Source organism: Callorhinchus milii, unplaced genomic scaffold (assembly GCF_018977255.1).
Source record: "Callorhinchus milii isolate IMCB2004 unplaced genomic scaffold, IMCB_Cmil_1.0 Scaffold21, whole genome shotgun sequence".
Classification (NCBI taxonomy): domain Eukaryota; kingdom Metazoa; phylum Chordata; class Chondrichthyes; order Chimaeriformes; family Callorhinchidae; genus Callorhinchus; species Callorhinchus milii.
Window position 1 is genome coordinate 1,743,088 of NW_024704762.1, and position 23,260 is coordinate 1,766,347.

At 44.1% G+C, this 23,260-nt stretch overlaps 1 protein-coding gene across 1 annotated transcript; it reads right to left on the bottom strand.

Annotated features, from left to right (window-relative positions):
- Nucleotides 1–10,998: 10,998 nt before the first annotated feature.
- Nucleotides 10,999–21,502, bottom strand: rx1 (retinal homeobox gene 1). The gene is made up of 3 exons (XM_007908006.2): nucleotides 21,211–21,502; nucleotides 17,015–17,256; nucleotides 10,999–11,547 (listed from the first exon to the last, which is right to left on the bottom strand). The coding sequence occupies exons 1-3, from the start codon at nucleotides 21,500–21,502 to the stop codon at nucleotides 11,104–11,106; spliced, it is 978 nt and encodes a 325-aa protein (XP_007906197.1). The 3' UTR covers nucleotides 10,999–11,103.
- Between the last annotated feature and the right edge of the window lie 1,758 nt (nucleotides 21,503–23,260).

A 23,260-nucleotide genomic window follows, 5' to 3' on the forward strand; every position in this document is an offset into this window, starting at 1 on the left:
TCGGCAGGTCAGGCAGCATCTATGGAGAAGGGAAAGTGAGTCCTTTCGGGTCGACCACCCTTCTGCATCTGCATATTTTATGTTTTTTTTATTGACAATATGATTTACTTTCAGATCACCGGCCTCGTTCTCTCGTGGATGTTGGGTAAGAAGCGACGAGAGAGAGAGAGAGGATTTGTAGCGGAAAGGCCACAGACGGCCTTTTCTGTATTGTTTGATTAAAGGCCACACTTCACTGAAAATAAAACGTCTAAAATCTGAACTCAAGTCATTTTCCATCACAGGGTCTGTGCCTATTTTTGTTTAATTTTTCTCCTTCCTCCATGAAGATGTGGACCTGCTCCGGGAGTGGGGCAATGATTCACACTGAGAGAGGATTTCTGGGGGAGGGGCAATGACCGTTGGGGGAGGGGCAATGACCATTGGGGGAGGGCCAATGACCATTGGGGGAGGGCCAATGACCATTGGGGAGGGGCAATGATTTGCTCTAGGGGAGGGGCAGTGACCCGGGCTGGGGGGGGAGGGCAGTGACCTGGGCTGGGGGGAGGGGGCAGTGACCCGAGCTGGCAGGGGCAGTGACCCGGGCTGGGGGGAGGGGGCAGTGACCCAAGTTGGGGGGAGGGGGCAGTGACCCGGGCTGGAGGCAGGGGCAGTGCCCTGGGCTGGGGGAGGGCAGTGACCCGGGCTGGGGGGAGGGCAGTGACCCGGGCTGGGGGGAGGGCAGTGACCCGGGCTGGGGGGAGGGCAGTGACCCGGGCTGGGGGGAGGGGGCAGTGACCCGAGCTGGGGGCAGGGGCAGTGACCCGGGCTGGGGGGAGGGGGCAGTGACCCAAGCTGGGGGGAGGGGGCAGTGACCCGGGCTGGAGGCAGGGGCAGTGCCCTGGGCTGGGGGCAGGGGCAGTGACCCGGGCTGGAGGCAGGGGCAGTGCCCTGGGCTGGGGGCACAGATGCCCTTCACTGGCTCAGTCAAACAGCCACCCAGGAACCATGGAGCAGATAGTGAGATCACACCGAAAAAATATCACAAATAAGAACAGGTCTCCCGGCCAACGAGCCTCCAAACCGAGCAGTATTCACTTCACACCTGTCTGTGGGACATTGATGTGTGCAAATCAGCCGCCGCACTCGCCCGCAAATACACAGTCACTACACTTCACAGCAATGGCTGTAAAATGCTTCGAGACATTTTGTTGTTTTAGTCGCTGTGTCTATTTGTTATTATAATGCACTGCAAACTTACGCTTTTATAGTCGCTTTCAGCCACTGCGCCCCCAGAGCTCTGGAACACTCTCCCTCAATCCATTCCCCATCTCTCCCCTCTTTCAAGTCCCGTCAGAAAACTTTCCTCTTCGACCGTGCTTACGGCCACCTCTCCTCCCCCTTCCTCCCCCGGCTCAGAGTCAGGCTCCGCCACTGTTAAACGCTCTGAAATACCACCCTGCGTGGAGGGCAGGTTGTTGTTGTTGTAGTACAGAGCTTTTCATATCGGGAGGACGCAAGAGTACTAGCTAAACCAATAAAGTAATAATCATCATCATAATTATAATAATAATCCTTGCAGTTGAAATAGTATCTTATCATGTCTTTGAGAGTCTCAAAGCGCTTCATAGGATACATTCATTGTAAAATGATTTTCACTGCATATTTTGTGGACGAACTGCAGCAGCCAATTGCGCACAGCAGTATCCCACAAACAGTCTTGGAGTGAGTGACCAAATTTACGGCAATATTACAGTTAATAATTATTAAAAAACTGCAGGGCGATGGAGAGGCGGATTGACTGTCATGCAATTGTACTTTGCAGAGTGTCCACAATGTCTTGTTACCCCATTTTTTTTTCTACAGTCCACTGACCAACGACTGAAACATGTGGAAGAACGATGATAGTTCTATGTAGAAGTACTTAATTGCATTCAGTGCAAATGTTTAACTGTATATAATAATACATTAGTGACTTCAATCAACGACTGTTTGTGGGACGCTGCTGTGCGCAATTGGCTGTCATGTTTCGCCTACAAAATATGCAATCAATTCACTATACGGGAGGACGTTCTCTGTGACGTATTCTGTGAAGCGCTTTGAAACTTTGAAACTTCTCGAAGATGTGCTAAGACGCTGTATCATATGCAAGGATTATTATTATCGTCCAGAGGATCGATGTGAGAGAGTGTGAGGGCCATAATTTTCATCGCAGATAATAATCCATCGCCATGTTCGGTGCAACATCTTCAGTAACATGGATGGAGTGAGGAGGCCAAATGAATCTCTGACAGCTTGTTTCAGCTCCTCCGTGTTTTATAACGGGGGTGGGGGGGAGGGTAACAGCCTGTGGACACCCTGTGCATCCCAAACATTGCTTGTTTATAAATAACTGGGGGAAAAAATGCTTCTCAGAAACTTTCCCCAGATCTTAAAGAGTAATTTCAAGCGTGTGCCAACATCCAATTGGAAGAGAAAGAAACATAATGAAAGGAGGAGGCCATTCAGCCCCTCTAGCCTGTTTCCACCTTTCTATAAGATCATGGCTGATCTGTACCCCAAGTCCAATTTTTTGAGTTTTGAGCAGAAGTCCAACTTTTCCTTCGTTATTGTTGAAAAGTTTTGTTTTGTAACTTTTTTCCCCCCCCACTCTCCCCCCCTCTCTCTCTTGCTCTCTCTGTTTCTTTTTTGGGTCAGCCGAGTGTTTGACACGTGCGGAAACCATCGCGGTGCTTAAGAGTATCCACACCAAGCTGAGAATCCCATCCATCCCACCTACACATGGGAATCCAGCGATGGACCCAGAGCGATTGACAGTGGTCAGTCATCATCCTGAGATGTGATCATAAGACATCCCGCTTATCCAATTCCAGAAAGTATTAGGCGGACGTTCTCTCTCTCTCTCTCTCTCTTTGACTGTCTGTCTCTCCCTCCTCCCCCCTCTGCCCAGGTCTTTGTTCCTTGTAATAGGATGAGACTGTGGAACAGGAAGGTGCCAAGCTCCCCCCCACCAACCACACACACACAGCCTGGACACCAGAGCCAGGCGCCAGGCAAATGATGTCATGTGAAGGGAATCTGTCTCAATTCAATGCCCTTTTTTTCTTAAATCGAACTCAGTTTCAATTAATTCCGCTGGTTGCTCTATTATCTTTGCTCAAAAGTGGGTCTCTCAGTTGGACAGTTCATTTAAGCCATTCCCATTAAAGGGCTCAGGGAATCGATTATGCAATTAATTCCTAGTTAGTGCCTTAATTATCCTTAATGAATTAGCAAAACGCTGTGAGCGGCTAAAGGAGAGCAACAAGCGGAAACAATGGCACTTCAACCCGGACTGGGCTCCTCATTAGCCGGGGGTGGGTGGGTGTGAAGTGTAACAGAATGGGGTGGGTGGTGGGGGGGTTGTGTCTGTCTGGCAGGAACACCAGGCGAGGGGGCCAAACACATGTAATTACCAACCCCTCAAGTGTCTGCCCGGGAAAGTGCTGCTGATTTCATAGCTGAATAGGTCTATTGATTGGAGTTTTGAAAATAGAGAGAGAGAGACAGACAGAGCCGGAGAGGAAGAGATGGGAGAGAGAGAGAGAGAAATACTGGAAGAGAGAGATGAGATGGAGATGGCGAGGAGAGAGAGATGGAAGAGAAAGATCATGAAAAGAAGAAAGAGAGAGAAAGAGAGAGAGGAAATGGGGGAGAGACAGACAAAGAAAGAGGACATGGGAGAGAGACAGAGAGAGAGGACACGGGAGAAAGCCAGAAAGAGAGGTCATGGGAGAGAGAGAGAGAGCGAGAGGACATGGGAAAGAGATTGAGAAAGATGACATGGAAGACTCACAGAGAGAGAGAGAACGAGAGGACACAAGAGAGAGAGAGAAAGAAAGAGAGCAAAAAAAGAAGAGAAAGATAGAAAGAAAGAAGTGGAAGAGAAATAATGGAAGAAAGAGATATAGTGGAAGAAAGAAAGGAAGATAAAAGAGAGAGAAGGGGGAGATGGAAGAGATGAGAGGTGGAAAGAGGGAGAACGAAAAAAAAATGTTTCAAGAAGTTTAGTCAGACAGATCTGAACTGAAAACAGCCAAATATTAAAGAGCGAGTGGGGTAAAAGCTTTAAAATGATCTAAATGAAAGACAGGAAGTTAGTAACAAAGATTAATAATAATAATATTAAATCTTGCATTTGATATCATGTCTTCGAGGCGCCTCAACCTGCTTCACACAATATACTGTAAAGTGAATTGATTGTATATTGGGGTGAAACATGGCAGCAAATGGCGCACAGCAGTGTCCCATAAACAGTCAGACAAATAGACTAAAACACCAACAGTAATGGGAGAGATGCTGGCATACACTACACCCCCAACTCACAATTCTCTGCCCCATCTCTTGAGGTCACTTATGGTCTAAGTTTTTTTTAACTGTTTTTAACTGGTTTTGATGGTCCTGATGGAATCTTTACTTGAATCTGCAGCTTTACAAATTCCCTGTAAATTTCCAGCTCGGATAAGGTGAGCAGCCATTTACACTGTCCTGGTCTGAGACGGCGACATAAACTAAAACCTTAGTTAACTTTGATTTAATTATTTTCCAGTTACCAGTAGAGTGGAGCATGTTAACTACTGCCTTTAATTTAATAGAAAGCTCCGTGATTTGTGTAGTTGGATTGCTCATGCTCATCACCCCTCTTCCTAAAACTATAATGAACTTAACTGGACCCACGGTTAACACTAATTGGGGATTGGATGGAGCTAAAGGAAGGGAGGCGAAAAGATCTAAATAGGAACATAAGAAGAGGAGGAGACCATTCAGCCCCTCGAGCCTGTTCCGCCATTCTACTAGATCATGGCTGATCTGTACCTCAATTCCAATTACCCGCCTTTGCTCCAAATCCCTTGATACCCTCACTTAACAAATATCTATCCACCTCAGTCTTGAAAATTTGATTCATGCACAGCCTTTTGAATGCCTTAAATGTATAATAAGGTGTTTCTTTTTTCCCCCCAAAATCACCATTTTGATAAATGATATTTTGAACATCACAATTTCTTGACACAGTTTGTGCTGTTCATGGTTTAAGTGCGGAATTTAATTTTTTTTTAAAAACAGTGATTGTTGTTTGAAGCACATAATAGGGTGCTGTGTAAAATAATAATTATTATTACTTATCATTAGTAATTGTTACATGATCGAGCGAATGGCAGGGAAATATCCATATAGAACTGCAATGTAATATTAATAATAATCCTTGCATTTGATATAGCGCCTTTTTACTTCTCAAAGCGCTTCACAAGATTTACTGTAGAGTGCAGCGACTGTGTATTTTTTGGGTGAAACATAAAAGAGTCTATAATGCAGCCAGTGTGAGCATTGTATCAGCACACACACATGGAAGCTCATTCACAGAATCTTCCAAGAAGTTGCAACGATCTAACCTCACCCATCATCAATGTCCTCGCTCTCCGCTCTTCCCTCCGTGTTCATTGTGAGACATGGTGGATGGACAGGGTTTGACTCTGATGTGCCTCAGCTGGTAAAGCCAGTGTGTAGCTCCACTGCACAGAGCAGAGAGATGGCACTGGGGTTCTCCAGTCTGTATTGTCAGCCTGGCTAAACCCCCACCTCCGAGTCGGAGGTCGGTTCAAGCCCCACATGGAGGACAGTACTAAGGCAGTGTTCATTGTTAGCGGTGCCGCCTTTGGTTGAGGTGTTAAACCGAGGCCCTGTCTGCCTGTTCAGCTGGACGTTAAAGATCCCGTGGCGTTGTTGGAAAAGAGGGAGTTTCTCCCAGCGGGTGTCCTGGCCAACAAAAGTCTCAGATGGAATTGGTCATTCACTTCATGGCCGTTTGTTCCTGAGAGGAGAGGGTTAGAATCCCTGACCATCCTCAGCAGGCTCCCATTTGTTAGCAGTAGGTGGCTGTTTATGGGATGTTCCTGTGTGTAAATTTACTGCTGCATTTTCCTACACAATACACAGCCACTGCACTTGACAGCAAAACATTCTTGTGAAAGCTTTGAGACGCCCTCCCGGTGTGAAAATTGCTGTAGCAAATGTTAGGATTATTTATTTTTTAATTTGAACCACAGCAGCATTTAGCCTCTGGGTTTGGGAGAAGGAAAATGAGCCTCAGATACCTGCCCCCAATTGCTAACTCTGAGGTTCCCCCAAGCCTTGGCTCTTGCCAACCTGCGCCTAATGGTTTCTGGAATTAGGTAAACAGGAATGCGTCTCTCCAGGGAGAGAGTTCGCATTCTATTCCAACAATCTATCTCTGGACTTTCGTAGTGTAGGTGGGATGTATGGAATTCTCAGTTTGGTTTACTCTAGTAATAATAATCTCACATTTGATATTGCGCCTTATCACGTCTTCGAGAGGTCTCAAAGCGCTTCACAGAATATACTGTAAAGTGAATTGACTGTATATTTTGTGGGCGAAACATGGCGGCCAATTGCGCACAGCAGCGTCCCACAAACCATTTAAGAGTGAAATTAAGAAGCATTTTTTCACTCAAAGGGTGGTAGAAATCTGGATTTCTCTCTCCCAAAAGGCTGTGGATGCTAGATCTATGCACACCTTTAAGAGTGAGGTTGATAGATTGTGGGTAGGTCAGGATATCCAGGGATATGGGGAGAAAGCGGGAAACTAGAATTGAAAGAATTAGTTCAGGTACAAATCTGCCATGATCTAATCAATGGTGGAACAAACTCGAAGGGCTGAACACCCTCTTCCTGTTCCTATGTTCCTATGTTCTGAACAGGTCCTGGATTGAAGTGACAAATTTATAATTACTATTGTTTTGAAGGAATTATTAACACCTGAAAAGCGATCCGCCAATCGACTAACAACCAGGTTTCTGCTTACTACTATAGAGATGTGTAGTGTAAGGAAACTTGCCCAGCATTTCGCCCTGCCGGGAATCAAATTCAGGTCTCTCCTCGTGAGGCGAGTTCTCTAACCTCTGAGCTACACGACTTCACAGGTTTGGATACTCTGAGGCATGGTGATGGGTTTCCACTTGTTTCCACTTGTGCCTGGTGGCTGACACCCCACTCCCAACCCCCCAAAAAAAACAAATTGCTAGCTAGAAAAAATATGTGTGGGGACGGGTGAAGGGGGGAGAGAGGATGGGATTGGGACTTGGTGCTTTGTTTGAGTCTATCTTATGTTCATCATTAAAATAGAATAAGGAAAAGATGTGCAGTGACCAGAGTGCAATACAAAGCTCCCACACAGTAAATAGATACCTGGGTTTGGTGTGTATGTGGGGTGGGGTGGGGGGGGTGTGCCCTCAGAAGTATCCCTGAGCATACGTCAGTACCTCTGGGGGGTGCGAAGAGAAAATGACACATCTTTTAGAATTTAGTTATCTACTGTCTGTAAGTCTGGATTTCCACCTTCCTCTATGGTACTCTGGTCACTGCACATCTTTTCCCTATTCTATTTTAATGATGAACGTAAAATAGACTCAAACAAAGTACTGAGTCCCAATCCCGTCCTCTCTCCGCCCTTCGCCCCTCCTCACACGTTCCTTTACAACAACAACAGCCTTAGCTGAGAAGCCTGAATCCCTATCTCTCGCCCCTTCCCAGGCCAGGGACACTGAGGACAATTCCAGTGCCCCAACTAAGTTCAGCTACATGAGTACAGATCAAACCTGAGACCTGTTGGCTCTGTGTGCTTCACCTCCTCATTGCCGGCAGTACATATAGTCACTGGGCTTTCGGAGGCTACACTGGGTCTAGCTCCGCCATTGGGGGTTCTGATAAGATCATGACAACCCAATGTGACAGTTTCTCAGCTCATTGGAGTCAAGGCAACGCTGGTTTATAGTAACAATAATAATCCTTGAATTTGATATAGCGCCTTATCAAATGCAAAATAAGGAGTTTCAAAGAATATACTGTAAAGTGGGCAAAACCCAGCAGCCAATTGCACATAGCAGTGTCCCGCAATCAGCGGTAGTTTGAGTGATCAAATTATTATTTTTTGGGGAGGTTTTTTTAAAGAATCGCGGAGAGCGATCCACCAATTGACCAACAACCGGGTTCCTATTTCCTGATGGGTAAACAGAGGTGTGTGGAGTAAGGAAACTTGCGTAAGGTTTGCCTGCTTGTGGCTGGTTCTGGCACTGCGACCGCAGTTACAACTGGTTACCAGCTTGTGTTTACAGGCGGTGAACAGATAAACTCTAAATGAGGACATTCAAGAATAATGAATATTTATTTCAGAAAGTGATTAATGCACCAAACAGACAATTTACAGAGATTTTGTGGAGAATTTGTAAAACTTAGTTTCCTGGGAGCTAAAGGCTGGAATTCCCTCACCTACCAGTCTTCCACTCCTCTGACACTAACATACACATAAACCAAACAGCTCTGTCACTGAACCATTGCTTTTGACTCATCGTGGAGTCCTGTAGCTCAGTGGTTAGAGCACTCGCTTCGCGCGAGGAACCGGGTTCGATTCCCAGGCAGGGTGAAACCGTAGGCAACTTCCTCTGTTTACCTAGCATTAAGCAGGAACCCGGTTTTTAGACAATTGATGGATCGCTAACCAAGAATAAAATTCCCCCAAAATATAATAATTTGGTCACTCAAGCCATGACTGTTTGTGGGACACCACTGTGAGCGATTGGCTGCCGTGTTTCGTCCCCAAAATATACAGTGAATCATTTTACAGTATATTCTATGAAGTGCTTTGAGTAGTCTGGACAACAAGATAAGGTGCCGTATCAAATGTAAGGTTTATTATTATTATCTCATCTTCACTCCTACATTTTACAAACCTTGGCGCTGGCCTGATTCTGGAGTGAATGATTTCTCAATACCAACAAGTCTGAAACTTTCCTTGAGTAGGATTTTCAGATCGCTGTCCCTGAGCTGAAACAAACCTGGCCTTTAATTTCTTCAGTTTAACATGTGCTGGAGTGGGGTGGTGGGGTGGGGAGGGGGGGGGCTGCAATTAGGGAATGAACCACAGGTCCCCTGTAAATCTCTGAGTGATTGGAGCGTGCCTGGTTTTGACAGGTCCATGGAAGCCGAGTGATTTGTGCGAAAGTTTTCAGTTCCCCTTGTTACTGCTCCCGCAGAGCGGAGAGTCAGTGTGAGAGAATAGAGATGGGAAGCAAGCTTTGTGTGGAGCAGTTTTGTTCTGTTTGTGTCCTCTTTAGTGACGGGTTTGTGCACTGTTACATTCCTGCCCTCCTGTTTGTAAAGCACTGGCTGACCCCGGTTTTTCTTTCATTAACAAGATTTCACAATGTTGTTCCACAGAGAACAGCATGAAGGCTTGAAGGAGGAAACGAAGAGGACACCAAGGGGGGAATTTGTGGGCCAGGAGATTCTGTGTGTGAGTGTGTATACAGAGGAAGAAGAATAGGAGAGAAAATGAGATAAATCGAGTGTTGATGATTAGATGAGGCCAAGCTTGGAGCTTCATGTACAATATACGGTAAAACATTTGATCCAGAGTCTACAACATCAAAGTGCTTCATACACAATAGCTGTCAAGTGTCAAGCATAGTAACTGTGAATTTCTTAGAGTCACTGCAGCTAGTTTGTGCACCGCAATGTAAGAGGTTTAGTGGCCAAGATACCTGGAGAAACTCTTTCCTTCTTCTTGAATAATGTTATGGCATCTTTAACATCTACCTGAGCAAATGGGACCTCAGGCTGATGAGGAAGGGAAGGAGTTGTATGTTTGATGTTATTTTTTTCCCATCTTCCTGACTCCCAAATATTTTCCCTGAGCACCTGCGTTGATATTGAAAAAATCACACCAGCTCCAGTTCCTCTCATGCGCAGTTGACCGAACAGTTAATCATTTGTTAATCGTGGAGCGAAGAATATGATATTGGGAGAACACATTTGTTTTACATGGAGAGTTGTTAGGGTCTGGAATGCATGACCTGATGGTGGGAGAAACATATTCAATAACAACTTTCAAAAGGAAATTGGAGAATTAAATGAAAAGGAAAAACTTGCAAGGATATGGGGAAAGAGCGGGTAGTGGGACCTATTGGGCAGCTCTTCCAAAGAGCCGGCACATGCACCATGGGCCAAATGGCCTCCTTCTGTGCTGTAAATATTCTACGATTCTAACAGGATTTCAATGATGGTCTGCCTCTGAGATGGACAGCAACAGCACTGCTCCCATATCAGTTAGATGCGAGAATCTTTTTAGGAGAGAAAACTGCGCTTGTGATTGTGACAATCACTGATTTGTGACTCTCTCATCTCAGCTCATGGTGCATTTGGCGTGAGGTGGAATGATGCTCTTCAGATTGACATACTGTTTAGGTATTGCAGAGGGAGCTTTCTTCTCTACCTAACCCGTGCTGTTGCTGATCTGGGAGTGTGGATGGACAGTGTAAGGGAGCTTTACTCTGTCTCTAACCCGTGCTGTAACTGACTCTGGGTGTCATCTTGATAACTACAAAATCACCATTTTAAAAACTTGTTCCCTTCTTGTAGGTCACCTCTGCTCTGTACACAATCCACAGTCAGTACACCTGGAGGAGATGGTCGGTAGTTTAATCATTGTGGAGATATTAAATCAATATCTCAAGACTCTCTGGGAGTAGGGGAAAAATGTTCTTCACGTAAGATGCATTCAGAGTTCAAAATAGAATTTATTCACGTAGAATAAAGAGCCAGTCGGGGAGCACTATACACGCTGCGCTGGGCAGCAGTGGCAACTTGTATTAAATATCTATGAACACCAGTATTGTTCCTTTTGAGAAATTACCCTTAAGACAAAAATGGAAGCCAAAGACCAGTTACATCTCATCTACATGATTCAAATAAAGTAATGTCTACACCAAAACTGTAATGGAAGACAAAATTTGTCGCATTGTGTGGTGACTGGGAATATGCAGACGCTATACTATCTTTACATTTCCTCACTGTCTCTCTCCCAGCCATGGCTGATCATTAGTAAGGTAAATAGAACCTTTGGCTTATGACTAAGACCAACTGGGATTTATAGTTTCAATGGATGTCAAGTTGGGTTGATGCCAAATTCCAGGTGTTTGTTGTTGTGGATCTTGGTAAGTAATTGCATGAAGTCAGTGTGGAGATGGAGGTAGGTAGCTGTGAACATTGTCTACCTGATGTTTGTTGCCTTCATCAGATCGGTTGCCAACTTTTGTCAATGGACTGAATGTGTTCCTTGGCTTTCATCCTTAATGAAGCGATACTAGAGCTTCTCTGGTCTACATCTTCCAGAGGATATTTGTCCACAAAAGTCGTTGCACACTGGTACGGTGGGGGTCCCATGGACTGCATGGCTTGAGCCATTGGTGGTGGGGAGTTCAGGAAGGTGTGGCCTGGGTAGCTGGCCTGTAAGCCTTGTGGGGGCCCCATGAAGCCTGGAATACTGTGGATAGAAGTTGCACTGGAGATCGGAGATGTCAGCCAAGGGTCCAGCGGCAGAGAATTACTCATGGCTCCCATATTGGAGGGCATTGGAGGTCGGTTGAAGGACAACATGGGAGAGTCATGCAGTTTCATGGTGCTCGCTTCCAGCTTCTCTTGTCTCCTCCATTTTGCCCTTCGGTTTTGAAACCACACCTAGGATTTTAAAAACAAATCTTAGTTTGGCTTGAATTGATTATAATCGTACAATTTTCAGTGCAGAAAGAGGCCATTCGGCCCATTGCCCTCCTGCTTATCTATTTCCCCTCACCCCAACCATTGTAATTCCCTTCTTCCTCTTTGGACCAGCCAACCTGGCTAGGAGGAACGGCGAACAGGATCTGACCAGTCATTGGGGGCTGCAATTCCTCCTATCCAGGTCCAAATTACCCAGCAAGTCTGCCCACGCCTCCTCCCCCTCCTGCCATTTAATCCGGCCCATCCATTCTCTCCATAGCCTGTAAATTTTATGTTATGTTTCTGGAAGGAAAACACCAAAAATTTGCTTATGCGGCCCACGACATTTGTCAAATAGGGCATCCGGTCCTCAGCAGCCAAAAGGTTGGACCACCCTGGCTTAATGCCTGGTCCTAACTGAATCAGCTGCAGGAAGCTTGCCAGTGTTTGGAACGGTAGGCTACGTGGTTTTAATTCATTAAGCTCTAGCATTTACCCAAATGCACAATCTGGGGTCCCCAAATCTTGGCTCCCAGAAACCTGCACCTCATGCCTCTCCAATGTAAGAGCTATTCATTATCCTTCCTTCTGCAGAGAGAGTACTCACTCCATACCAGACGACTGTAAACCATGAGGGTATGGAAGTCTCATTAGTTTGGTTTGAAGATTCTAAAACGAAACAAAGGGTTTCTGCATATATTTTAAAAACAAAAATCTTTTTTTCCCTTCACCCTATTATATCTTTATTTCTCAAGTGTCGAATTCCCTTCTCAATTTTATAACTGGCTTGGGTTTAACAGCTGTTTGTGTTCCACATTCTAATAATAAATAATAATCCTTCCATTTGATGCAGCGCCTTATCACATCTTTGAGATGTCTCAAAGCGCTTCACAGAAAATACTGTAAAGTGATTTGACTGTAGATACTGTGGACGAAACGCAGCAGTTAATTGCGTATAGTAATGTCCAAAGTAATCTGTCAATTGATCAACAGTAGTGTCCCAAAGCAATCTGTCAATTGACTGGTTTCCTACTTACTGCTAGGTAAACAGGCGTGTGGAGTAAGGAAACTTGCCCTGCCCGGGAATAAAAACATGGGTCCTCTCGCCTGTGAAGTGAGCGTGCTAACCACTATACTATGGGACTCCCTCATTCTTCACTCCCTCAAATGTTCGACATTTCTGTGAGATCCCTTCTTTTCCCTCTCTGGTCCAGTGATTTATTTTTCCCAGAGAAAATCTGAATCAATTGCGATCAAATTCTCTGATTATTGATCGAATTATCCCATGTGAACGGTGGGAAATGGCAGTTAATATTTTATGACGTTACCGGCGTTCAACAGCTGCCCTTCCCCAGGAGCCAGACCGGGGGGAGATTCGTGTTCTAACTGATAAAAGGTAAATAATGTCATCAAAAGATTAGGTATCCAGTGCTGAGGCAATGCAAAAGTCAGAAGAAGAAATGCATATTGGGGGTAATAATCCCTTCTCAATAAATGTATATAAAAAAATAATAAAAATTTGGTCACTCAATGCACGACTGTTTGTGGGACACTGCTGTGCGCAATTGGGACACTGTGGGACACTGCTGTGCATGATTTCAGATATCTCGAAGATGTTATAAGGCGCTATAATAATAATCTTTGGATTTTATGTAGCTATATCAAATGCAATGATTATTATTGTTATTATTATTAACTACTAGTCCATGCCAGTGTTTACACTTGATCTGAGTCTTCACCCAGCCTAATCCCCTTTTCCATACCAGTTTATTCTCTTCTCTATCATTTATAACCTCCTTTGTCATGTATGCAATAATCACAGAACTAGATTTCCAGATACATAAAGCCACAGACTCAGGGATGTTTCTCCCAGTTTCCTGGCCAATAATCCCACAGCACTCCCCCCACAAAAATGGTCATTCATTTCATGCTTGTGCTCAATTGGGCTGCTGCACTAACCTATAAACATACAGTTACTCCATCTCACAGTAAATCCTGTGAAGTTTTGGACTTACTCCTGAAAGGTCCTATACAAGGATTATTATTAATATGTGACCAGATTTAGACTGGACACCAGGAAGTATTTCTTTACATAGAGAGTAATTAATATCTCTGTGGTGTTATCAAGTGCTCCAAGAAGGTAGCTATGTAAATGTTTTTATTAACACCTAGAACAGGGGTTACAATGAAGGTTGGTTGCGAGTAGGACACTGGACTCATTTAAGAAATAACTCAATATTACAATGGGAGGATTGTAGGGTGCAATAAGGCCCATTGTTGGGAGGAAATTGAGTGACCATAATTTTTTTTATTACCCCCCCCAGAAAGCTATTGCTTGAAACAGAAATGAGTTTCTTGATGAACCCAAGATTTAATCTTCACCACCCCCTCCCCAATAAAAATGAGCACTGCAACAGAGAAGGTTCCTTTATCTAAAATCTATCTACTATAAAAATCTCTGGGATGGATTTTTTTATTGTGACTGCTGTCACGAGGCGGCAGAAGTGACGACAAACTCTAATACTCCAGGTTTAAGTGTCGCCTGTACTCTGTAATCCGCTGCTCTCTGCCTCAGATCTTAATTACATTACTGCACATCCCAGCGACTCATTAACATAATCTACACACATCGTTCGGTGCACTAAAACTGTGGGGTCACGGATTTGATCCCCGGTTGTTGGGCTGTTGCCTGACCTGAGAAGGGCAGTAGTCAGGGTTACAATTGGTCTGGGATAGGGAGGCAGTAATCAGCCTGTGTTCCCACACCTGGTCACAAACTGCTGTCCCTCCCCCTCCCTCATTGAGCAGTCTGTGTGTGAGTAGGATCAGGCTCAGCTGTCATATCCTCCCAACAACCAAATAACCTCATTGGTATAGGAATAATAATAATAATCCTTGCATTTGAAATAGCGCCTTATCACGTTGTTAAGACGTCTCAAAGCGCTTCACAGAGCACACTGTAAAGTGAATTGACTCTACATTTTGTGTGCAAAACGCAGCAGTCAATTGCGCACAGCAGTGTCCCACAAACAGTTGTGGATTGACCAAATTATAATTTTTTTTGTTTGAGGGATTATTACTCCTGGAAAAATGATCCACTAATTTATTTAAAAGCAATTTGTCTGGTAGTTTGATCCACCAAACTACCAGACAAACTGCTAGTTAAACAGAGGCTTGTGGAGTAAGGAAACATGCCTAAGGTTTTGCATTGCCCGGGAATCAAACCCGGGTCCTCTTGCTTGTGAGGCGAGTGCTGCAACCAGTACTCTCCAGTAATCCTCCAGCCATCATTTGCAATGACAGTCACCAATAGTCACTGCTGACATTCAAATCCCAGGAAAATCATTATGAGCTGCTCCTTTGTTGACCCCCATTATCCTACCTATGAAGTACCTTATCAAAGAAACCTCAAAGAAACTTCAACCAAGTGATTGAGCTTTAAGCGCTCCAGGACTCCATCGTGAAGACCGCTATATAAATGTAAGTTGTTGTTGTTATCTCCAGACAGTGGGTATAAGTTATTTGACTTTGGAAGATACCAGCACAGATGAGACCTAAACTACCCAACCCATCTACACATACACACACACACACTCTAGCAATGGCCAGTAGATGGTGATCAGGGAGAGGAAGCCTCCCTACTTTCATAGCATGGGGACAACTGTAGGCACCCCACTCCCCATTCCCCCCCTCCCCCCTCCCCCCCGCACTTGCTCATAGTGATGGGAGGACATAAATGAAAATGTGAAGTTACACATATGCCAGAGAATAGTAACATTTATTCCTTCTCTAGTGACTAATTTCAGCACCTTGGGACATCCTCCCAAGGTGAAAGGCGCTCTATCAATGCAATTTGTTGTTGTAATATTCCTTTTTGTCCTCTGACTGGGAATGCAGGTGACGTTGACAAGCTCTAGTTGTGGTGTGAAAGTGATGGACCTTCTCTTTAACTACCTCGTTGTAGCCTCATTCGCTGCCATGCGATCTCCACTGGTCTCTGATGTAATGCTCACCTCTCCACCACTGCTAAAGTTTCTCCTCAAAGCTTTCATCCCAAACATTTATTTTGTTCTCAACGACCCGCAAACCTCAACAAACCCAAGGACTCCCAAGGCTTGATCACCGCAGCTCTCTTCCAGTTCCTCTTTCGCACTCCTGGGCAATACAGCAGACAGCTTATCACCTGATACCTGATCCCTCTCTCTCTCTCTCTCTCCACATCACAATCTTCTGGTCTGTCTTTATTTATCGACACAGCTCTGAACTTTCTTCCGTTATTGATCCCAGACTCCAAATCACCCCCTTGCTCCCATAGGAGTCAGTGGTTAGAGCGCTCGCCTCGCAAACGAGAGACCCGGGTTCGATTCCTGGCAGAGCGAAACCTTGGGCAGGTTTCCTTACTCCACACGCCTGATAATAAACTTTCAAGAAAAAAAATAATAAAATTGGTCACTTCAATCCACGACTATTTATGGGACATTGCTGTGCACAATTGGCTGCCGCGTTTCACTCACAAATATACAGTCAATTCACTTTACAGTATATTCTGTGAAGCGCTTTGAGACGTCTAGAAGATGTGAAATGCCCTATATCTAATACAATTATTATTAATGATTATTATTCATCACGCTCTTTCTCTTGCCTTCAGCCTGATTGTGCTAATACTCAACACACCATCTCCTCACCGCCCTCTTCCCTTCCTTCTACACTCCGCAGGACTCCTCACATCCCTCACTCTACCATTCCTCCTACACTCTTTCAAATCCAAAGTTAGGTCTCACCCTCCACCTTGTGCCTTATCTCATATCTCATTCCTCAGTGATGTCAATGCATTACACATCACTCACAAATCTCCAGGTCTAAATAAAGACATATTTTATTACAAGTAGAACAGGTGTCTAATATGCGATCATTTCTAAAGAGTTTCTTAAATAAAGAAATCAGAAGTAGGTGACTCTGACTCACGTGAACTACTTTCAGAGCAGAGTTCCTGCAAAACATTGCCCTTTACTGGAGGGAACCTGTTTGGGTTAAATTAAACCTGATAAGTTTTAAATCATGTTAAAATCTTTTAAAACAACCAATGCCCCAATTCAACCAGAAAACAAGCTTCAATCACTCATCTGTCTGTCTTTCTTTCAGTTTCCTTCTCACTGATGTCTGTTTGTATCTGGCTCTCTCTTTCTCTCTCTGCCCCTCTGTTTCTATCTCTATACCTGCGCCTATCATTTTCTTGTCTGTCTCTGTATCTGTCAGTACCTGTCTGCCTGTTTCTGCCTATATCTGTCTGTCTGTATCTGACTGACTGAATCTGACTGTCTCTCTGTGTCTGTCCGCCTGTACCTGCCTGCCTGTAGCCGTCTGTCTCTGCCTGTGTCTGTCTATCTGTATATGGCTGTCTGCCTGTACTTGTCTATCTGCCTGTGTCAGCTTGTCTCTCACTCACCTGCACCCGCACCTCGGGCAGGTTGACCTTCATGGCGAGCTCCTCCCGGCTGTACACGTCGGGGTAGTGGGACTTCTCGAAGGCTCTCTCCAGCTCGTGCAGCTGATATGTGGTGAAGGTGGTGCGGTTTCTGCGGTGTTTCTTCTTGGGCGGCTCCTCCTCCATGTCCTGGGCTGTGTGCTGGCTGCCCGGGCTGTCTCCCTCCCTCACACCATCCACACCCTTCCCAAAACCCGGGGGGTCTGAAGGGCAAACACACACACACAGTGTCAGCAGGGTTCCTGCCTTAAACCACACTCTCTTATTATAACTCTGATCTACTGTAGTGCTTGATAGAGTAGAAGCCACTTAAACTGGACATTCAGAGCTGTTTGTCCACCTTAAGCGGTGTCCGAGGTTAATCGGTGGCCATTTAAAGCGACTTCCGTTGTAAGGCAATAAAATAAAATTTTATATTGTAATACAATAAGACAAAGTTGTTTTGCATTAAAATAGCAGGGTTTCTAACTCTCTTTTCCGCTTGATTCAATCGCTCCAAACCAGCGCTTCGCTTAAGTTTTTAGAGGAATTATTTATTATGACTTCATCTTCGGAAACAAAAATTTGTGAAAAGAATTATGTGGATATCGATTAGCAGCGAGAGATTGGGGATTATATACACGGTTTACAGTCTGGGCTTTGGTTACATTTTATAAATTCTGAAGTTTGACGAATTAAATGTTATCTGCTCTCCCATCTGTCTTTCTGCCTATCTCTGTATTTCTGTGTCTGTCTGTCTGTCTCTGTGTCTGTCTGTCTCTGTGTCTCTCTGTCTATCTCTGTATTTCTGTGTCTGTCTGTCTGTCTCTCTCTCTCTGTCTATCTCTGTATTTCTGTGTCTGTCTGTCTGTCTGTCTGTCTGTCTCTCTCTGTCTATCTCTGTATTTCTGTGTCTGTCTGTCTCTCTCTGTCTATCTCTGTATTTCTGTGTCTGTCTGTCTCTCTCTCTCTGTCTATCTCTGTATTTCTGTGTCTGTCTGTGTGTGTCTGACTGTCTCTGTGCTGTCTCTTAAACTTAAATCTCAGACCAGTGCATTAAATGTGGGGAATCAGAATTGGAGCTGAATTTGCAAAGCCACGTTTATAACTGAAGCTGGAAACAGACCTGGAGTTAACAACCCTCACCCACACCCTCTCCTCTCTCTCCCTCCCTTTATCCCCATCTCTCTCCCCTACATCCCCCTCTCTATCCCGCGATCTCTCTCTCTCTCCTCTCTCACCCCCCCCCCACCCCCACACTCCCCTCTCTCCCCACTCTCTTCCTCCCCCCCTCTTTCTTCCTCTATCCCCCTCTATCCCTCTATCTTCCCCTCCCCCTCTCTCTACCCCCCCCCCCACTCCTCTTCCCTTCCTCGCTCTCCCCCTCCCCGTCTCTCTACCCCCCCCCCCACCCACACACACACCTCTCTCCCTCCGGTACAAGAAGTACTATATTTATTCAGTGTTCCTTCTGTGCAAAAGTTTCAACGAATCCCCCCAACAAATAGTTCGATTCAAATGGTTATTCATTTCTTTTATTTTTCTAATTACCAGTGGAGCAGTTACCAGTCTGCAAAGGGTTAATGCAATGTGTCAGTTACTAACAAGTCCCTAAATGAGAGAGAGAGAGACTTTTGATGACATTAATGAATATTAACTTTAATAACTCGTACATTTATTGTCTTCCTGTGAAGCAGTCTCCCCCTCTCCCCCCAGTCAAAGGCACTGGGGAGAGTGAGGCTGTTTATAACCTGAGTCTATTTTAATGCCTGAGTTAGTAAAGTTACACACACACATTTACTGTGAACATTTATTGCCAATATTTATTGTGAAGTCGGTTGGAAAAGGCACCGTTTCCAGGAGAGGGGAAAAAAAACTGCAAACTTACAGATAGCATCACTGACATTCAGATATATTCCTAAACCCGTCACTGTCTGTGTGTGTGAACACCGCAGAACAGGGACTGGAGGAGGGAAGTGAGTGCAGTGATGGGTCAGTAAACAGCGGTTTGGCTTTATGTGAAGCGCAATGTTTCTGTCTCTTTCTCTCTCGCGTTTGTGCTGTGATTTTACTGAGAATATTGTTGGCTTTAGCGATCTGTGCGCCATCCTATCGAAGATCGTTTAATTGCCATATTCACGAGTGGTTTTGCTCAGTGTGTGTGTGTGAGTGTGTATTTGCTCTGTGTGTGTGTGTGAGGGTGTATTTGCTCTGTGTGTGTGAGGGTGTATTTGTTCAGTGTGTGTGTGTGTGTATTTGCTCTGTGTGTGAGTGTATTTGCTTAGTGTGTGTGTGAGTGTGTATTTGCTCAGTGTGTGTGTGAGTGTGTATTTGCTCAGTGTGTGTGTGTGTATTTGCTCTGTGTGTGTGAGTGTATTTGTTCAGTGTGTGTGTGAGTGTGTATTTGCTCAGTGTGTGTGTGAGTGTATTTGTTCAGTGTGTGTGTGTGTATTTGCTCTGTGTGTGTGAGTGTATTTGTTCAGTGTGTGTGTGAGTGTGTATTTGCTCAGTGTGAGTGTGTATTTGCTCAGTGTGTGTGTGTGAGTGTATTTGTTCAGTGTGTGTGTGTGTATTTGCTCTGTGTGTGTGAGTGTATTTGTTCAGTGTGTGTGTGTGTGTGTATTTGCTCAGTGTGTGTGTGAGTGTGTATTTGCTCAGTGTGTGTGTGTGAGTGTATTTGTTCAGTGTGTGTGTGTATTTTCCGGGTGTGTGAGTGTGAGGGTATAATTTCTGTGATAGGAAGGGAGACACAAATTCACACTCACACTCACACACACTCAGCTTTCAGACACTAAAGCATTAATATACTTATACTTATACACTGGAATTGAAAATGTAGGATTTTCCCGACAACAAGTTCCCAAATCCCATTCCCCCGAACTGCTGTTCACTGGAAATAATCCGCTCTTTATTACAGTTTCCTATTAGCCAACGTTAGCTCTACATATACAATATATACATCTAATACAGATCTCATATTATAATGATAGTAATCTTTGATTTGATACAGCGCCTTATCATGTTTTCGAGACATCTCAAAGCGCTTCACAGAATACACTGTAAATACATATATATTTATAGCGCCAACATTGGCGTATTGGAAAATAATATATATTATCTTTATGCATAATCACTGTCAATTTCTCTTTAACTGCCCAGTAATTCGCGATTGCTATTCTATTTGCCCTAAAATGTTGCAACGTCTTAATTCCTAACGGTGTTTTAATTAAAACCTTCGGATGAGCCCATGACCCGAACTTTTCATGTACCTGAATGAAGTTACTAATTGGGAAAAAAATAATAGAATCCAATTCGATTCGTTTGCTTTGAGGTCAGAGTCGATAACGAGCACTAAATATTTCCTGATTACAAAACGCTGTACTCCCAAAGCACCGCAGGATGTGAGGTGGGAATAATTAATTCCCTATAAATATCTGTATCTGTGGTCGAATCTGAAATTGGATGTCCACAATTTCAATAATAGGGTTTACCAATAGGTGCAGATTCTATTTTAGTGCATTATTATTCTTATTTTCCCTTCAGTCCATTTTGTTTTAAGTGACAATGCGTTATTATTAAAACGACAATGATATCATATTGTATTATACATTATATTGTATTATATAAATCGGTAATAGGCAGCGTTTGCGCTATATCTAATACATGTATTAGTAAATACATATAGAAATACTGTTAATTTCTCTTTCCTTATCCAGCAATTCAATGATACTATATTGTATTACATTCTATATTGTATTGTATTGTATTATATTATTTACACGCGGATAATTCAACACATGTTGAATAAATAAGTTGGAAACCTGTTTTCCAAATGATTGCCTTAAACGGACAGACCCTCTCTCTCTCCCTCTCTCTCTCTCCCTCTCCCTCTCTCTCTCCCCCTCTCCCCCTCTCTCCCCCCTCTCTCCCCCTCTCCCTCTCTCTCTCCCCCTCTCTCCCCCTCTCCCTCTCTCTCTCCCCCTCTCTCCCCCTCTCCCTCTCTCTCTCCCCCTCTCTCTCCCTCTCCCTCTCTCTCCCCCCCTCTCTCCCTCTCTCTCCCTCTCTCTCCCTCTCCCTCTCTCCCCCTCTCTCTCTCTCCCTCTCCACACACGTAAGTGCGGTTAAAAGTTGTTTTCGTAACACAACGAAAGCGGTGACCGGTCGCTGCGGGAACTTACCGTCACTCCGCGGTCGGTGCTGCGGGAGGAGGAGCAGCGCCGGGGGCTGTGCGTGGAGGTCGCTGAGAGGCGCTGTGCCGGTGTCCTGCGGGCAGTGAGGAGGGGTCAGGGCGGAGGGGGGCACTGGGGTGAGGAGCGGCTGATCCTCTGTGTAGCCGAGGATCACCTCAATGCTGTGCACTCGCGCTGAGGCGCCGGAGCTCTTAACCACGTCGTGAAAGTGATTAGGCTCCAGAGACAGATTCACACAGGACTTATCCACCGCGTTCATGTCATCCACCAACCAATGCATTCGACTGCAATTTTTTTTTTTTTTTTTTTTTTTTTTTGGGGGTTTGTTTGGGTTTTGTTTTGTTTTTAAAAAAAAACGGAAACGATACAGACGTGAATTTTGAAATTAATTTTTTTTTTAAAAAAAAGAGAGGAATCAGTAGAAATAGAAAGATCTCACTCCAAAAGGGTTCTTTTGCGACTTCTTTTGTTTTTACGTGTGGGTTAAAGACCAGATATCAGCAGAAAAAAAAATCAATCAGAAGAAATATTCAAACAAACAGCCTTTCTAAATAGAGGCATCTACATCTACTATTTGCTTCTCAACTCCCCCCGTATCTTAATAATTATTGTATTAATAACTTGAATCAATTACCAATTAATTAACGAATTAATTATATTACGATTAGTAATGAAAAGTAATAACACTTTCAATAATCATTGCAGATGGTAAAACAGCCTTCCTACATAGAGGCACCTCTGGTTGGTTTTCGTCTTCCCCATATAATGGTTATAATATGAATAATTAATCATTACAATTGCTCTTTTGTTAACAACATTACGGGGATTCAATGCTAATAATCTTTGCATTTGATACGGAGCCGTTCACGACTTCGACACTTCCCAAAGCGCTTCCCAGGATTTTTACTGTAAAAGTAGTAAGAATCTCACTAGATCTCTGTCTCTAGAAAATAAAAGCTTTGGTTAAGTGGTTTTCCTGGACATTTAGAAAATTCTTTTAAAAGTTACAACACAACAAAAAAAAAACTGCAAAACATCAATGTCAAACCGACCCACACACTGAAAACCTCAAACTTCTAACACATTAAGTTATTTTGTTTGTAGGGGTTGGGGGTTAAACGAACAATAATATATATTTTTAAATTAAACAGACAGACAGACAGACAAGTAACAAACTCAATCACACCCTCTCCCCATTCTCCCTGAAATCCAGGAGAGGGGAACGAACAGACAAAAAAAAAAGTTACCTCCAATTAAATATTATACACAGGTTATGTTATCGATTATAAATGGCAAAATCTCAACAAAATCTAATCGATTAGAATCTGCACTCAACTTGTTTTGGGGAGGGTTTCTTCAGTTCAAGGCTTGATGTGTTTTTCTTGTTAAAAAAGCGTTTTCCCTGATATATAGAGCGTTTTCTCTCCAATCTTAAACCGTGTGGATGTGGTCAAACGGAATGAAGCGACACAGAGTGAGAGCTGAGCCGCTTATTAACAGAGGCGGTTTCCCCTGATTGACAGCAGCTCTCTCTCTCTCTCTCTCTGTCTCTCTCTGTCTCTCTGTCTGTCTGTCTGTCTGTCTGTCTATGTGTCTGTCTTTGACTCTCTCTGTGTCTGTCTCTCTCAGTCTTTCTCTGTCTCCCTCCCTCTCTCTCTCTCTTTCTGTCTTTTTCTGTTTCTCTCTGTGTCTCTCTCTCTCTTTCAGGAGTGTCTCTGTCACTATCTCTGTCTCTCTGTCTCTCTCTCTCTTTCAGGGGTGTCTCTGTCTCTATCTCTCTGTCTCTCTCTGTCTCTCTCTCTTTCAGGGGCGTCTCTGTCTCTCTCTCTTTCTGTATCTCTTTCTCTCTCTCCGCTGAAATCCACTGCCTGAATCTTTCAGTCAGAGAGAGAGAGAGAGAGAGAGGGTATCTCTCTGATTTCGGTACAAATGCAGAGTAAATGTCTTTATTCTAAAACCCCTCGATCCACACAACAGGAAATGTTACTTTTTCCAGACATTAAAAAGAGGAAAACGAATTAATTCATTCAAATTTCGT

Bases quoted from the DNA above. Each gene is read 5' to 3' on its own strand.
- rx1 (XM_007908006.2), bottom strand. From the start codon at position 21,502: ATGCATTGGTTGGTGGATGACATGAACGCGGTGGATAAGTCCTGTGTG. The intron at 17,257-21,210 runs GTAAGTTCCCGC...TTTGCCCTTCAG, and splicing joins GCACCGACCGCGGAGTGACG to ACCCCCCGGGTTTTGGGAAG. The intron at 11,548-17,014 runs GTGAGTGAGAGA...TTAAAATCCTAG, and splicing joins TGCCCGAGGTGCGGGTGCAG to GTGTGGTTTCAAAACCGAAG.